General features: G+C 39.3%; 1 protein-coding gene across 15 annotated transcripts in view; it reads right to left on the reverse strand.

Moving 5' to 3' along the window:
• The window catches only part of dst (dystonin), a 172,688-nt gene that overhangs the window by 63,801 nt on the left and 91,696 nt on the right, over positions 1-17,191 (reverse strand). For 14 of the 15 annotated variants that reach the window (XM_041788873.1, XM_041788874.1, XM_041788870.1 and 11 more), the window contains 12 exons: positions 14,428-14,574; positions 12,061-12,149; positions 11,874-11,982; positions 7,258-11,325; positions 7,022-7,168; positions 6,687-6,902; positions 6,469-6,609; positions 6,154-6,390; positions 3,902-4,054; positions 3,579-3,812; positions 3,142-3,426; positions 73-621 (listed from right to left, as the gene is read on the reverse strand). In XM_041788873.1, coding sequence (XP_041644807.1) covers positions 73-621; positions 3,142-3,426; positions 3,579-3,812; positions 3,902-4,054; positions 6,154-6,390; positions 6,469-6,609; positions 6,687-6,902; positions 7,022-7,168; positions 7,258-11,325; positions 11,874-11,982; positions 12,061-12,149; positions 14,428-14,574 — 6,375 coding nt within the window. The remainder of the gene's footprint in view (positions 1-72; positions 622-3,141; positions 3,427-3,578; positions 3,813-3,901; positions 4,055-6,153; positions 6,391-6,468; positions 6,610-6,686; positions 6,903-7,021; positions 7,169-7,257; positions 11,326-11,873; positions 11,983-12,060; positions 12,150-14,427; positions 14,575-17,191) is intronic. The other variant, XM_041788878.1, reaches the window with a different exon arrangement.

The raw sequence follows: 17,191 nt of genomic DNA on the forward strand, positions 1-17,191 counted from the left end.
AATACCTCCCCTTAGTGGTGAAAGAAGCTATTGCAAAATTTTAAGCACAATATAAACTGCAGAGTAAAATACCTGTGCATGCAGCGTTTTGTATCTGCTGGCCGCTGAATCCAATTTATCTTTGACAGCAGAACAGGTCCCTGAAGTATCGACGTGAAGCTGAGCATTCATCACTGCAGGGTCATTAAGTCCACAGGCTTTAGCCACATCTAGTACTTTCTGGCCTGAGATGGTGATGAAGCGAAGATCCCCCTTATGTGAAATCACATCTTCTAAGAAGCTTTTCTGTCGCTGGAGTTTATCAGAGAGGATATTAAGAGAACCAGCAGGAGCTCCCAGCTCCTCCACTTCAGCCTCTGTCTGGTCCAACCAGCCCTCAAACTCCTTGCAGTCATCCAGAAACTTCTTCAGCTCCTCCTGCACACACTGCACCTGCTTCATCTGCTGTTCAGCCTGAGTCAGCGAGGCGTCGTATCGGCCCTTCAGTTCCTGGATGTTTTTCTGTAGTTTCTGTTTCTCCTGTGGAGAAAGCACGTCTGCTTGTTTGTCAAGGAGAGCCTGGGCTGACTGTGTGGCCATGATCAGATCCTGCTGTTGGGAAAGGATCTCCTGATGACGAGACTGTGGAGACAAAAACTCTTTAGGACACAATACTGACACATACCACTGTAATATCAATCTCAACATCCAATCTAAAAGTATATGCTTATTTTCTTAATTATTTTTTACTGTTTAAAGGTTCATTATCCCTGTGATTTACTTCTTACAAAGTAAAATATTTTATGACTGTTTTTGTTTTAATCTTGATGATGAGGACTAACAGCTCACGGAAATCTAAAATCCACTTCCTAAAAATATTACAATATTGTGGAAAAGACCAATTTTCAAAGGTCTCCTTAGTCTTCATTCTCTCACTCTGGTTCAGTTCACACAACCACAATCATGAGGAATATTGCTGACTTGACAAATGTCCAGAAGATAATCACTGACACCCTCCACATGGAGGGTAAGCCATAGGGGGTCACTGCTGAAAGGGCAGGCTGTTCTCAGTGGCTTTATTAAGGATATTCATAGAAAACTGACCGGAGGGAAAAGTGTGAAAAGGAGCACAAGCAATAGGGATGAGCTCAGCCTTCAAAAGCAGATTAAAAAACTTGGAAGTGGACTGAGGCTGGAGTCTGTGGATCAAGAGCCACTACACACGGACGTGTCCAGTAAATGGACTACAAGTGTTGTGTTCTTAGTTTCTAGCCACTCCTGAACCAAAGACAATGTCAGAAGCGTCTCACCTGGTCTAAGGATAAAAAGAATTGGACTCAGTGGTCCAAAGCTCTGTTTTCAGATGAAAGTAAATTTGAGTTTTATTTGGAAATAAAGGTCCCTCAGTCTGGAGAGACACAGAATCCAAGGTGCTTGAAGTCCAGTGTTTTCAGTTACCACAGTCAGTGATGGTTTGGGGTACCATGTCATCTGCTGTTGGTCCACTGAGCTTTATCAAGTCCAGAGTCAAAGCTGTCAGCCGTCCACCAGGAGATTAAAGAGCCCTTCATGCTTCCATCTGCTGAGAAGCTTTATGGATAAACTGATTTTCTTTTCCAGCAGGACTTGGCACCTACCTACAGTGAAGCCAAAACTCCCAGAAACTGGTTTGCTGACCAAAGTATTACTGTGTTTGATTGGCCAGCCAACTGGTCTGACCTGAACTCCAAAGAGAGTAACTGGGGAAATGTCAAGACAAAGATGAGAGACACCAGACTCAACTATATAGCTGAGGTAAAGGCTGCTATCAGACAGTGTTAATTTTGACAGCACTTTTTAATTTAATTTTAGTTATAGTCTTTTCCCAAAAATATCTTTTAGTTTCAGTCATAATTTAGTCATCTAAATTGTTTTAGTTTTAGTCTAATTTTAGTTGACGAAACTTCCCAACATTTTAGTCAACGAAATTTACAGTAAATTTAGTCAACTGATTGGGTCTCTCCCCAACTTACCCCGCCACCACACAGCAAAAGCAGGTGTGATTGGATCTCCCCCGTATCTCATCCCACTTTCCCACACAGCCAAAGTATCTGTGATTGGAAATATGCCTAACTTGCCCCTACTTTCTACATGACGAAATTAGGTCTGATTGGATAAAGTCTCTATCAAACATTTTTGTCTCGTTTTTATTTGTTGACTAAAATGTCAATTAATTTAGTTGTAGTTTTTTTCTCTATGTGCACTTGTTTTTATTAGTTACTGTCTAGTTTTCGTCAGGGGAAAAAAGGCTATTAACGAAAACTATGACGAAAATAATTAGTCAACAAAATTAACACTGCTTTCAGAGCAACCTGGACTTCATAACACCCCAGCAGTGCCACGGACTGAATGGCTCCATGCCACGTCACATAGATGCAGTAATTTGTACAAAAGGAGCCCCAACCAATTACTGAGTGCAAAAATGAACAGAATTTTCCAGAACGTCAACATTTCTGTATTCTAAATCATTTTTAGACTGGTGTTTTGTTACATTCTGATAATATGAGACAGTGGATTTTTTCACTTTTTTGTGAGCTGTAAGCTGTAATCATCAATATATGTATGTGAAGAAATCAAGAATATATGGAAGTTTCATTTTTTAAATAAATCAGAGGGAAGAAATGTTTTTTTTTTTTAGATATTCTATTTTTTTGAGCTGCATCCGCAAATGTCAGTCTGCATTATCTACTCTAAGACTAAACAATCAAAACACATCTTTCCTCTACTGTTTGAACAAAAACAGAAGCTTTTAATGTTAAGTCTGCTCCAATGCCAAATACCATGTTTCAATTACAATTATTCCAGCAAGGGAGTGATTTTTTATTTCAAAATGTCAAAAACAATATAATGCAGATGTTTTTTGCTATGGGACCTGTAAGCAATCACTGTGAAACAGATTTAGAAATTGAAAAAGACATTTGATTTTTTCAAGGTTGAATTTCTGTGTGTTCTTACTACTAGTGTCTTTCTGCTTTAAATTAAAACAAGATGAGCAGTCTCAAGTATCACCCTGAAATATTTATTAATGCACAGATGAAAGAATGAGTATAATCCTGTAAAAATATCAAATGTAAATATTAATTCCAGTAAAAATATCAACTTTTTTGCAGCAAACAACTGTACCTTGACTCTGTCGTACTGCTTATCAAGGTCCAGGGAGGTGTCATTCTTCCCACTGGCCTCACTGTCAAAATCCTTCTCAGAGGTCTGCATAGCGTTTCCATTTGCGTCATCATCATCTCCCATCAGTCCCTTTGCTAAGGTCTCTTCTGGCAGGTTTCCATTTTCTTTGCTTATATGGTCAGTTTGATCCAGACCATTCTCATTTTGATTGCCTATGTTTGATATCCAGTCCAGAAGACCCTCGATTTTGTTCTTGCTTTCTTCTAGCCGCTCAACAGCTGCAGCCTACAGAAACAGATCAATTTAAGGAAAAAAACATGGTGAACCAAATTAAGACAATCTGTTCACAATAAAAGTATGTCGGTAAACTGCATCTTAAAACTGAGTTTTGCACATTTTTCACATACAGTACATATGAAGCTAGTCTGAACTCTTACCTTTTCACTCTCCTGTTTTATAGCAGTGGTAACAACCTTCTCCAAATCTTTCCTGGACTCCTCAGCTCGCTGGTTGATGATCTTTGCTTTGCTTTTTGCCTCTTCCAACTTGTTTTCAATGCTGGCAATTTCATCCGGCGTCAGCTTGTTGCGGTTTTCCTCCAGAAACTTTTTAGTACTGTTGATGACTTCATTTAAGGCACTGGCATTTGTCAACACATCTTTTTGCAGGGCCTGGAAAACAGACAGAGGAAGAACGGGGTCGGTATGAGTTTCAGCTGATAAAAAGACATCAAACCATGCAAAGGAGATTAATGTCAAACCTGATGCTCCTGCTGGTACTGCTGCAGGTCTGTGACACTCTCAGCATTTTCAGCCTGTTGCTTATGTCCAATCAGGTGGTTTTCTGTCAGGGTGAGATTATCGCACACCTCCTCCAACTTCTCTGTGAACTCCTTGTGTTTCTCCTGTAAGGACTGTTCATAAAGAAAAAAAAAACTAAATCCTCTACAAATAAGACAATTCACATCCACTAAAAAAATCCTGAAAACCCAAATCAATAACGGGGAACACAAACAACAAAACAAGGTTGAAGAGACAATAAAAGCACATAGAGACATGCAAAATCTGCTTTAAAGGACACTATTTTCTTTCATAACAGTGCAAAAACTCTAGTATGCTGTGAACATGCTTTTTGCCATTTTGGTCTTTTTAGAGGACATCCAATCCAGCTTGTTAATAGACTTGTTGCAGGTGTTAAGTTTTCCATCTAAGAAGCTGCATTGCCTGCAAACACTTGTTTTCTGATGTCTTCAAGGCCTGTAGAAAATATCAGCACAAAGGTTAGTCTGCAGGAGTGATCAGGCTCTTCGGCATGCAATGTGGTAAAAGGGTTCACAGGATAAATCCCAGTTATGAATCCTAAAAATAAAAGGCAATAAAATATTCAAGAAAACATACAGTGCCTATAGTAAGTATTACCCCCCTTGGATGATTTTATAAAATCAGCCATGGTCAATAAAATTAGGACTTTTTTGGTGGTTTTGTACAATAAAAGTACAAAACCACTCTTTAATGTTAAAGTGAAAACAGATTTTTATTTACAAAATATTATCAATTAAACAAAAATGTAAAAATAAGGTAAAAAAAAACTGATTGCATAAATATTCATCCTCTTTAAAGTGTTTGACAACATTCAACAGAGGTCCAGCCAATTGGTGCTAGTAGTCTCACCATTAGCGAAATGGAGATCACTGCAGTGTAGTGATTGTGTCTCAGGTGACTGTAGTATAAAGACACCTGTATCTAGCAGGTCCAGTCACTGGTTAATCAGTATTCCTGGCTACCATTACACCATAAAGACAAAAGACCACTCCATGCAACTCAGAGAAAAGTAGAAGTCAGGGGATGGATACAAAAAAATTCCAAGGCACTGAACATCCCCTGGAGTTCAGATAAATCCTGCATCAAGAAATGGAAGGAATATGGAACGTGTGTTGAAGAAAACTCATTAAATATCTAACAGAGTTTGTCAAAAGGCATGGGGGAGACTCCATGGTCAAGTGGGGAAAGGTCTTTTGTTTGATAAGACCAAAATGGTGCTTTTTGGCCATCAGACAAAATGCTATGTTTGTCAGACACCAAACACTGCAAATCACCACACACACCATCCCCGCTAAGAAGCATGGTGGTGGCATCATCATACTGTGGAGATGCATTCACGGAAAAATGAATGTAGCAAAATACAGGAAAATCCTGGAGGACAATCTTATTCAATCTGCAGGAGAACTACAGCTTGGGAGAAAATTCATTTTCCACTAAGAGAATGAATCGAAGTATACAGCGAATGCTACATAGAAAAGGTTTCAAGATAACAAGGTGAATGCTCTGGAGTGGCTGAGTCAAAACCCAGACCTCAATCCGTTACAGAATCTGTGGCTGAACATGAAAACGCACGATCTGCGTGCAAGCTGACAGAGCTTGAGCAGTTTTTCATGTTTTTGTTTAATGACATTACTTTGTAGAAATCTGTTGACATTTCGACATTAAGGACGAGTTTTCATGTAGTCTTTTTGTCTACAAAGCCAAATTTTATGAATCATGATTGATTTATAAAATCAATAAAAGGTTAAAACATCAAAGAGGGTGAATACTTTTCATAGAAACGGTACAAAGATAAAAAAATGATACAACAAAAAGATGCTACTTAAGATTATGGACTCCTTCTGAAATATTTTTAATAGTAAATTCAGCAAGACTGCAAAAAAAAAAATCAATATTGGAATGAAATAAACTCTGTTTTTTTTAGCTGCCTGACCTAAGGCTTGTCATGTTGCATGTCATTAATGTTTAGCATAAAATTAGTCAATTTTGCCAATAGCTTTTGATTTTCTAATTTGCTGAATCACTAAAGTTTTTTTTTTACTTTTCAACAGTTCATACTATAGCAGTAATGCTTAAATCTCACAACTAACATGTTATATTCAGTAAACTACATGTACTATAAATATTTCATAAAAAAGTATTAACAGATGTTATTTAAAGAAAACATCTGTTGATATATCCACAGGCAGACCTTCTGCTGGCTCTCCTTCTCCCTAGTGTCCAGAAGGACATTAAGGTCACTCCTCTGGGTAAGAAGCCTGTCCGTCTGTTCCCTGAATGCTCGCTGTGTGCTGCTGAGGTACTTAAGGAGGTAGCTGCTCTGAGCAGGACTCAGGAACTGAGCATGCTCAGAAATAAAGCACTGGATTTCAAAGGTGAGGTCCTCTAACTTGAGTCGAGCTTTTTTTTGCAGATTGCTCTCAATGTCCTGGAAACAAAGACAGAAATATGCTGAGATGCTGCAGTTACTGAAGAATATGAATGCTTAAAATCAGACTTAAGTTACCTTGTTCTGTTGGATCAAACTGCTAAGCGTGTCCACATCACAAGCGTTCAGATTGTCTGTTATCTCAGAGCTGTTTTGGATGATTTCAACTAATTCATTGAGATCACTGAGATGCTTCTGGTATGTAGAATCCAGATATGCCTAAAATCACATTAATTGGATGATAAATGATGCAGCTCAAACATTGTTATATTCTAATACCGGCAATGACAACTCACCTTTCCTGCCTCCATTGCTTGATAAAGGGAGTTACACCTGTCTGTACACATTTGGGACACAGCAACAAAATTGGGCTCTAACTCCAGATAGGTTGAGGCCAGATCTTGTTGGATCTGTATGGGAACACCCTCATCGACAGAATTTAAGAGCTGCTTGGCTTTCTCCATATCTGCTGTTAGGACACCAGCAAGTCTAGAGAGCTGGGACTCTAGAGACTGGATAAATAGCATAAATGTTTGGGATATTGTGAGTTCATAGATAACAAAAATGAAAAACTTCCAGCACATGTTTCACACAGTAGATGACAAATGCAGTTCATTGGTTGGTTTCTAACCTGACATTCTTCTATTTGGACCTGTAGTTCTTCCATGTTGTTGCCTACAGGAGTCTGGATTAAAAGATCATTTCCAACATCATCTAAAACATCTGCATGGTCCTGAAGTCTCCCAACACACTCCAAATAATCCTGGATTGAGAATAGCTGAGAAAGACAGAAAAATTAGAAACAGATAAGCAGATTCTTCCTATATGAAAACCTAATAGAGAGTCATGAAACAGCAAGAAGTCTACCTTGCTTTTGACCTCCTCAACTTTGCAGGCATCTGTCTGGACAGACTGAGGGGATGTTTGGTGACCTGTTGCAGAGTGGCATTCATTTTCATCTGAGCCCTCGTCTGAGCTCTCCTCCTTGATGCTCTCCAGCACATGCCGCCGCTCCTCCTGAGACTCTCCCCCCAGAGCCGTGTTCAGCGTGTCCATCACTTCCTGGAGCATTGACAGGTCTTGACTTGAGGAGACAGATTTAAGAACCTCCACCAGCTGCAGCTGGATGTTTGGAGTCTCAGACTTTTCTGCCTTTTCACTCGCTTTGCCATCCTGCATGATCATTTCTGAGCTGTATTTTTCTTTACTTTTCATAGAGAGGGTGCTTTGCTTGAGCAAGTCCATGAGGAGATCGGGTTGAGTGCTCTCTATAAGTTCATGTAATGTCTCTCTGTCTTTGTCTAAAAGTTTGGGAGTTTTTGTGATTGAGGCATCAGTACTGTCACTTTCTTGGGGTGGTGCCTTTTGCAGATCACTGTCATGCATCTCTTTTTCAATTAAAACCTCCTGGTCATCTGGATGAGTCCTAACAGCCTCAGAAAACACTGACGGAGCGGAAGATGTAACACAGCTCTCTGACGGGACTTTCTGGGGATGCTCAGCAGTACACTTATCTGATCTTTTGTCCTCTGGCAGAGTATCTGATATTATTTCTCCTTCCATTGTACTTTCTGAATTTCCTGAGACTTTTCCACCAATATTTATGCTTTCTTCATGCTCTGTCTCTGCTGTTTGTGTATTTATCATCACAGAACTGTCTTCTGTTATACTTCTGTTGGGGACAATCTCATTGTGTTGCCTCTCTTTGGATGGACCTTTTGTACTTAACTCAAAGTCTGCCAAGTCACTGTGCTGTGAACCTGGCAACTCTCTGGTTTCAGGAGAAATTTGGGAAGGGGTTAGCGCATGATCGTCTGAATCCTGTGCAGTAAAAAGCTTTACGTTCATTGCAGCAGCTTCATCATAAACAGCATGTGACTTAGGAGTATTTTGAACACTTCTGGGCTCAGTTTCAACTCTAAATTCACTTTCTGAGTGATGCTCTGCCTGCTGAGGTAATTCTATCCTGCTGCCATCTTCTGTAATGTTGTCATCATTTTTGCAATTACCCTTGGAGACTGAAATGCCTGCACTTTTATCTAAATCCCTGAGAGATGAGTAATCTCTACTTGAAGTCGGCTCAGAGTCCAAAGGTGTCTGAAGTGTGCTTGTGTCATTCTTAATTCTACTCTCTTTGAACAACACATCGCGATGTGATGAGGAAATGTCTGATTCACTCTCACGAATAGTCACATTGCCTACGTCCAAATCATATCCAGCAATAAAACACTCATTATGAAAGGATGAAATGTCAGATCCAGAGTGGTTATCAGATGTTGAATGTTGAGTTTTGCTTTCTGGATCAGTACTAATCCTGTTGCTCAGACTTGCTGGACGTGACGGTGCAGCTGGAGCAGCACTTGCTGCATCCATCTGATGGTGACTGATTGCACCCTGTGAGTCATCGTCTTCAGCCGGTAAATGCAATCCCTCAGTGTGATGAACACACTCTGCTGCAACCTGACTCCACAATGGTGGTGAGATCATTAGAGATTCATGACCACCAACCGAGGCAGGGGGAAGATAAAGGGAGTTAGTCATCTTATCTGCATTTCCTGTTGTTGCTACCTCTGCATCCTGACGCTCACTCTCCATCTCTTTGTCATCCGTCTCCTGACTGGTCAGATTAAGCACTAAGACAGCAACCTTCCTCTCAATCAGCTGCTGTGGGTTTCCATCTTCATTAATATTGACAAAGCTCAGATTGTCATCATCATAAATGGAAGGAGTGTTGTTTTCTTGAGGGGGAATGTGTTGTTCCAAGTCATCTTTTATCGGCTCAGACTGAAAAGAGTCACTTGTGCAAACATTATGACACGACCTTAAAAGACTCTGCTCTTCACCCATACAAAAAGGAAGATTTGAGGGTATGCATGTATCTAAATCAGCCTGTTTTAAATCAAACGTCGCACCCTCCTCGTCTCTAACAATGCCTTTTTCATTTGACTCCAACTGAAGCAGTTCTAGCACTGTCGTCTCTTCAACTAGACCCTCACCGAAAGCTCCGTCTAGCTCATTCTGGCTCCCTGAGCTGACATCTATAACAGTCACTTCCTCTATTTCTGCTTCTAGATGATGTACAACATAGCATTGCTCATTTTCACCCTCCAGCGAGTCATCACAGTGCAAAAACTCAGCTTGGGTAAAATTTGTACTCCCTGAGTCGCTGCAAAATGATTCATAGACTGGTAGTGTTTGAGGGGAGGAAGTTTCAGAACTTCCAAACACCCCTAATGAAGAGCCGGCATGGTCTAACATCCCTGGAAAAGCTGGAAAATTAATACTTTCATAATCTACTCCCTTTCCATCAGTTTGCCAGCTATTTTCATGTAATATTTCAGCAAATTTGCTTAATTCTGTCTGATTTTGACACAAGGTTTCCCCTGCTTCTTCAGGCCCTGTGGTGTGCATTTCGACATCATTATCGACCAAAAAATCTCTGAAAGGATGATTTTTTAGTGCCTCATCATGCACGTATATTTTGCCATTGAATGTAATTCTTCCAGTTGCAGAAGAGGCAAGATAAGGATGATCAAATGTGTCTTCAGTGGATTTTATCAGCTCTTCTGTATCCTCATTTATGTGCAACGGGATCCCTAAATCTGCCTCTCCTGAAAGACCATCCACATTGAAAGTTAAAGAACTTACATTCTTCTCAGTGTTTTCAGAAAATAGTGGATCTTCGAGAAAGATTCTAACCATTCTACTGAGCTGTTTATCAAGTATAAGGACCCTTTTTCCCGTCTTGGGGTCGATGTAACTGTTCACTAAGAGGTAGGAGATGAATAAGTGCTTTGCTTCTTCAGAAGTAGGGATGTTTTCTACTCTTAAATGATCTGCATCATAGCATCCATCAAGTGTGAGTTTTTTATACATCAGCCAAGATGAAAACTTTTCATTTAGCTTATCAACATCAGGGAAAACATCAGGGATTTCTATGGTTTTTAAAACCTCTGCTGTATAGCTGTCAATGAAACCTCTCTGAATCGCAGAGGGGAAGTCAACCACTTCTGAATCTTCTGGAATGTAAAAAGCTGCTATTTTGCTCCGATCCCTGAACAAACTGCTTGTAAACTCATCTGTGGTGATTTGTTCTTGGAATGTTTCAGATATGGTTTTGTTTTCTCCAAAGGGAGGCAACACAAGTCCAAAAAACTGCTGATTTCTGAGTACAATGAGTGTGCTGCTTGAGTTCATCATATCACAGTGAACGGCTGCATCCACCTTTAGCTTATCAGCATTTTGGAGGTTTGAAATGCTACTCATAACATCATCGGCAGTTCCCTGGGTATCTAATAGACTTGACATACTCTCCTGATCCCTAAAACCATCACAAGAACTCCTCAGAGTGTGAATATTCCTCCCTGATGTCAGTGATTTATTACTTCTGAGGCACTTTAATATGAAGCTACTGACCTCACTAGCCTCAGTCTCCTGCAAAGGCTCTAAGGATGTCATTTCTTCACTAGTGCAAGAATTCATCATATCCCGACAGCCCTCTTGCCTCTTCAGAATCTCTATATAGACAGAAGCAGGTATTACACCAGACTGAAACGCCTCCTCTAGGGTCACTGTGTCCCCAGTGTAGCACACCTTCACTCCATCACTGACTTGCTTGATCTCTATCGTTTTAATAATCGGATTCTCACACGTGGCCTCTTCCCTTGCTGCTGCTAAGTCAGAAAGAGACACTGAAGTGACATGGGACCCCTGTATGCACTTGTCTGTTTCAGCTAGCTTTGGGGAATGTGTTAGAGTGGATTTGTGATTGTGACTTTGTCTGGAAGCATCATCTGAGTCCAGGCAGACAGCCTGATCGGATTTTAAGAGGTTAAAGGCCTCAGTCTTCATGTGAGGGAGGGGAACCCCAGTTACGTCATCCAACAGGCCACTCATGGGTCCAGTTAGAAGCATATTATCACTGGATTTGAAATCCTAAGGAAAAGGAAAGAAATCCCAACTTATTGATAAGATTTTGGAGGAAAAATCTGTATGTTAATTGTGCATTTTAATTTAAAGGATTCAAAACAAGACAAAGTATTGACTCACCGGCAGACAAAAGTAGGCATGTTAAAACATCAAGAGCAAATCTGCTTCAAGGATGCAACAGGACATGGACATATAAAGCTATCATGCATTTGGGAATGCAGTTTCCAGCATCTTGCAAAAAGAGGTTTGTTAGTCAAATCACAAACTGTAGGTGAATGTTTACATGTCCAATCTATTGTCTTGTTCAGGTTTAAAGTCAAACACATGGGTAATAATCAGATCAAAGCTGGGTGCAGCAAGGCATGTTCACAGCATACTCAGAAGTCTTTTCTGTACCTAATGATTCAGTGAAAGGGAATACAAAAAGAGAGATGCACAAGACAAATGCTCAAACTGTACTGGAGAGAAGGAAAAATGTTAGTCATGCATCTGGTGGCTCTGTTTAATGACACATTATCAGACACAAACATAAACCACTCAGCCTGGAGCCCAACCTCGTCTGCAGAGGACGTCTGATCTGAACAATGTTTGGATAGTTCATTATATGCCTGATTCAGCTCCTTCAGCTGCTCCTGGGCCTTTTCTCTCTCTTCTTCTGTCATCCTGAAAGACAAAGTACAAAGAATGAGTCTGAGGGTGCAAACAACGGAAAAGTCTGCTTCTCATGGGAGCTGGACTCACTTGTCACTGTGTTTGTTCAGCATCATTTGTGTGGCTCTCAGTGCTTCTGCAATCTGTTCCTTCTTAGTGACCATTTCCTCCACTGACACCTAAAACACAAACATAAATATCTGATATAAAGTAAGCTGACTTGTAAATGTCATATAATAATGCTGTACCTAACTTGATTAAAGTAAGTGATACAGAGCTCAAATCATCACACATTTGCACACTAGGGATGTTTTAAAAATTTCAGTCATGATTTTCTATCGAATTAGATGGGAAAAAAATGTAGTTTATGTAAAATAAATAAATTATTAAAGAAAGACAAAACTCACAATACAGCATCTACTTTGACATGAAGCCCTGCACGAATGCAGAACTGATAAAATAACTATGCAGATTAATGCAATGAGAAATTTATTCAATTTAGTGGAAAAATTGAATGCTGTCATTTCTTGCATTGTTGTACTTTGGTGCAAGAAAGAGAATGAGACACAGCTTTCACTATTTTCAGAAACCAAATTAGAGAGGGGCTTTCAATTTGTCAATTTAGAATGAATTAGAAAAGGAAGATTGCACCTGGAATTATGACACATTTTATTGCTGAATTTGATTCTTTTAGGGGGCAGGTAAGTAATGCTCAAAAATCTTTCTGTTTTAAAGATTTTTAAAAAGATATCTTTTTCATAAAAAACACAATATTTCTTTTAAAATTAACCTTGCTGACATATATTTCTGCACACTAAAACCTCTCACAATTATTTACTTGGTTCTACCATGGTTAAAATGTGCCCAGTGCTTGTGGTCTGTGTAACACCATGAAACTTTATTCATTATCTAAAAATACTGAAAGAAGGTGAGAATAATTAGATATAAGGTGTGATTTAAAATTGTTCACTGTGTACAAATTTCAACCCTTAAAGAAGGTCTGAATGGAAAACATAAATGTTTAACTTTTAATCAAATAGTAATGTTTGGATTGGGAATTGCATTATCTTTTGGCAAATATGATTTAATATTGAAATGAGGGAGAGTCTGACCTTTATTTGGTGTCTTTCTAACAATCTAATGATTTTGAAAACTATTAAAGGCCACCAGCTGTTTCACCAAATCGTTCCTTGATTTAAAATTCTGTCACAACTAGAAAGCTATTATAGGAGTACAGTAAAAATAGAGGGATTTTTATCTATTTTCATGTGTTAGCTGTATAATGTCAGGGACAAATAAAATGAACTGTACTCTGTCAGTACTATATCAGGGCGTATACAGATAATCTGACATTAAATATAATACTTTTAACGAACTTTTCATGACCCTTTCCATACATTTTTAGACTATCGCCTCTTCAGTTTCTAACCCGTTAGAATAACATACAGTAGAGTTTATATTTGTGCCAATAGACAAGAAAATGCTGGTAGTATTTCTAATCATAGTATGCCAATTAAGCTTTCTTGGAGATTTCTGAGAAAACCCTGATACCATGAGAATGGAAGTTCTGTTTTTTTCTTTTTATTAAAGGGGCCTAAGAGTAGCAAAACCATATTCTGGAAGTTCATATTTAAAAGCTTTTTGCTTCAGTAAGTAAACTTTTAAAAATACAGCATACATTAAGGTTTTGAGACAAAAAAAACAGGTATTATTGCCCATTTCAAGATATCTATAATATTCCTCGACACAGATTTAAAAAGTATTTATGTGTTAATGAGAACTTTACTATTATTGACCAATCAAAGCTCACTTTATTAGCTCATTATTAATGAATTAAAAGTGTACTGAATTCAATCATTTATTTCTATAAATCTGGGTGGATTGTAAATGCTCAAATCTTATGTGTCATTAAAGCCAAATATTAAACACAAAAGCAGAAAAACTAGCCTAAGACCTCTCTGGATCGTTAAAACTTAAAAAAAAAAAAAATTAAAATCTTATATTTATGCATTTAAAACTTTTTAATATTTTTAAAAGCCTTAATTTTTGCTAAATTGATTAAAAAACTTTTAATACTCTTTAAGATCCCATGAACACCCTGAAAAAACCATTTTGACATTTTTTTCTGAGTGCTTGTGCAACTTTTCCTTTGTTTTTACTTAGTTCAGAAAACAAAAAAAAAATTAAAAATGAAAGCCAAGTGTTGGGGTAACAGGATATATGATGAAATAATTATGATCACTAACTAAAATTTAAAATATATGGATTAAATGAATCAGAAAGTAAACAGTGAGTCTTTATTAGAAATCATTCACTGTGACACCAAATGACTTTTATAATTCTGCTTCTAAAAATACTCTTCACCATTAAACCAAAGCAATATGTCGTATAAAATATCTGTGGCAGCAACTGAAGACAAGACACACTTTAAAACACCACAAATGACACACTATTTACCTGGGGCTTATTAGAAGCGTCTGTGTTGGCATTGCTATCTTTCAGAGCATTTCCACCAATGTTTGAGGTCTGTTTCACATTGGACATCCAGTGCAATAGTTTGCTAACTTTATCACCATGTTCTCTCTTCTCCTCATCAACAGATCTCTAGAATTCAAACAGATGGGTTTTTGTTATCTTTGTTACAAATATATCACTTGAGGAGAATCCTAAGAAGGAGGGACATTAAAAAAACACATTTAAAATTAATGCCAAAGCACAGAAAGCATCCACAATCACTGCATTAAAACATTTACAGGAACTAAAAAGGTAAGGTGACTTCACAGCCAAACACAAACAGAACAGAAACCCACTGTGTAGTTGCTGCTATCTACAGGCATATATCTACAGCTGCTTAATGCTTATATGCCCAAAAATAATGAAACGTCGATTTGGCTCCATAACCGTGATTTTTTATGGCCTCAAGTAACCGTAACCCTGTGTGGCAGTCGTACACGCTTCTTTCGAGTGCCTCCCTAAACGTGATTCTCCTCTTGGTCTTGGGACAGGTGAGATTTTTGTTGAGGAACTTCTCATCTTTGAGTACAGCAGCAGTGACTTTGTCAATAAGTCCGCTCTGTATGACCTCCTCAAGTGAGACTCTGTCATGAGTGTCAGGGTTGATCAATCCTCCAGTCAGGAGCTGGTACTCAATACAGCGAAATCCGGCATCCTTTGGGAAGAGATTCTCCTGAACAGCCTTGGAGATGGGCACAGTCTTTGAAGTCTTGGGGTGGACGATGCCGTTGTACGCCTGTTCAAACTGTTGGAGCTGCTGACTCAGTGATTCGTCTAGCAGACCTCTATTGAGAGCCTCTGCAATAGAAACTTTCTCTCCTGAGGTTTGGTCGCATATTCCTCCGGTGCAGGCCTGGGCCTCCAACAGCCGTAATGCAGTGTTTCTGTCAGTGAAACCCTGCTGAAAACCCTGAAATATTGACAGCCTCTTCTTCTGGGTGATGTCCCAGAGACCAGCGATGGGGCTGTTCACATCTTCAACAACAACCATTCTTGAAAATATGATGTCAGCAATCTCAAAGATACTAAGATGGCCACTGCGGTAGCTATCAAGCTCAGATGTTTCAAGGTATCTCTGACTTTGAGCAGACTCTAGACAAAGTTGTCGGCCACTTTTGGCATCAGTTATGATGTGAAGTGGGGTCCCTGTGGTGTCAAAGACAGACTTTTCCTGCCATTCACTCTCCTGCTGTGACAGAAACTGGTACGTCTTTTTGTCAATGTGTCCCGCCTTGAAAGCTTCATATGCAGACATTTCAACGCCAGAGCTGCTGATGACGACAGAAGCTCTGTGACTACTTGTGATAGAGTTGCTTGTTAGATGTCTCTCACCAAATGGGAAGAGGAACACGCCGCCATCAACATCATAAAGGCAGGTCTTCAGTATTTCAGCATAGTACGCTTTCTGTCCAGTGTCAGGGTTGTGGAAACCTTTAGGATTTATGGTTGGATCATAGAGACCAAGAAGGATCTCTACATTGATAAGACCCTGATCTATAGCAGCGTTAGCTGGCACCCTGGCACCAGTATCTGGGTTGATCAATCCCCCAGTGGCTACCTGGACTTCAAGGATCTTCTTGCCTTTGAATCTATCAAGGAACCTCTCCTCCATTGCTTGAAATGTAGACATCTTCTTGCCATTATGAATGTAGCCACTAGCAGCTTTCTCAGCCTCCAGCAGTTTGTCTTTCATGCCTTTTTCGATGATCCCTCTCTCCAGAGCCTCCTCCACTGAGTGTGTTTGTCCTGTGTTTAGATCTATAAGGCTTCCTGATGCTGCCTGAGCCTCGAGAAACTCAAGAGCGTATGTCTTAGCTAAGAAGCCTTTCTCAGCAGCTTCGAGGAAGGAGATCTTCTTCTTACTTGACTCCACATAAACTCCGGCTATCGAGGTTGGTTTGCCAGTAACCTGAGTGAGTGACGCTTGCACCTCTTCCAGTGTGATGAGACCCAACTCAAGCTTACGCAAAATCTCTTGATCCAGGAGCTTGTATTTGATCAGGATTTGAATAGTTGTGCTGCTCTTTTGATCTGGGAGCTTTTGTGAAGAGGAATATACAGCAGTGACTTTTTCATCTGTCTTCTCTGACGTGTTTAAAGTTTCATTGATGTGATACGTCGTTGTCCTGATGATTCGATGTGTTTTAGTTGACTGTTTGTCCGTCAGTCCACACAAAGCCATGTATCCTTGCGTTGGCACAGTAATAGCCTGTACATCTTGTTGCACAGTGGAGGTTTGATTATTAGAGCTATCCAGAGCTCTCTGTGTTAGTGAATCATGAAGGCTTCGGCTGTGATTGACTTCCATTTTATCTTGTTTGACTTGCTCCTGTCCTTTGAGATTGCTTTCTCTCTCCACTGTTGTCATCTGTAGATTGACATTGGAAGAATTTTTAAGTAAAGAGAATTTTTAATAGATAACTAAAAAACCTACAAATATAATCAATACATATGTAAATATATGTATTAAGTTAGTATATGGTATTTTCTTATGAAAATGTTGCATTGTGTTGCAATAATGCTGAGTTAACTTCATCCCTACCTGTGATGAGGCTTTCGTTTTGAGCATCTCCTCCCCCTGGTTGCACTTTGGACATTGATAGGAGGGCACTGCAGTTTGTCCTGTTTTCAACAAAGCAGCCTGGTTCTGCACTGACAGCTTTTCGTAGAGACTTTTAATCTCTTTAATGTACGTATCGATTTGTTC

The sequence above is a fragment of the Cheilinus undulatus genome, linkage group 6, assembly GCF_018320785.1.
Source record: "Cheilinus undulatus linkage group 6, ASM1832078v1, whole genome shotgun sequence".
NCBI classification, from domain to species: Eukaryota; Metazoa; Chordata; class Actinopteri; order Labriformes; family Labridae; genus Cheilinus; species Cheilinus undulatus.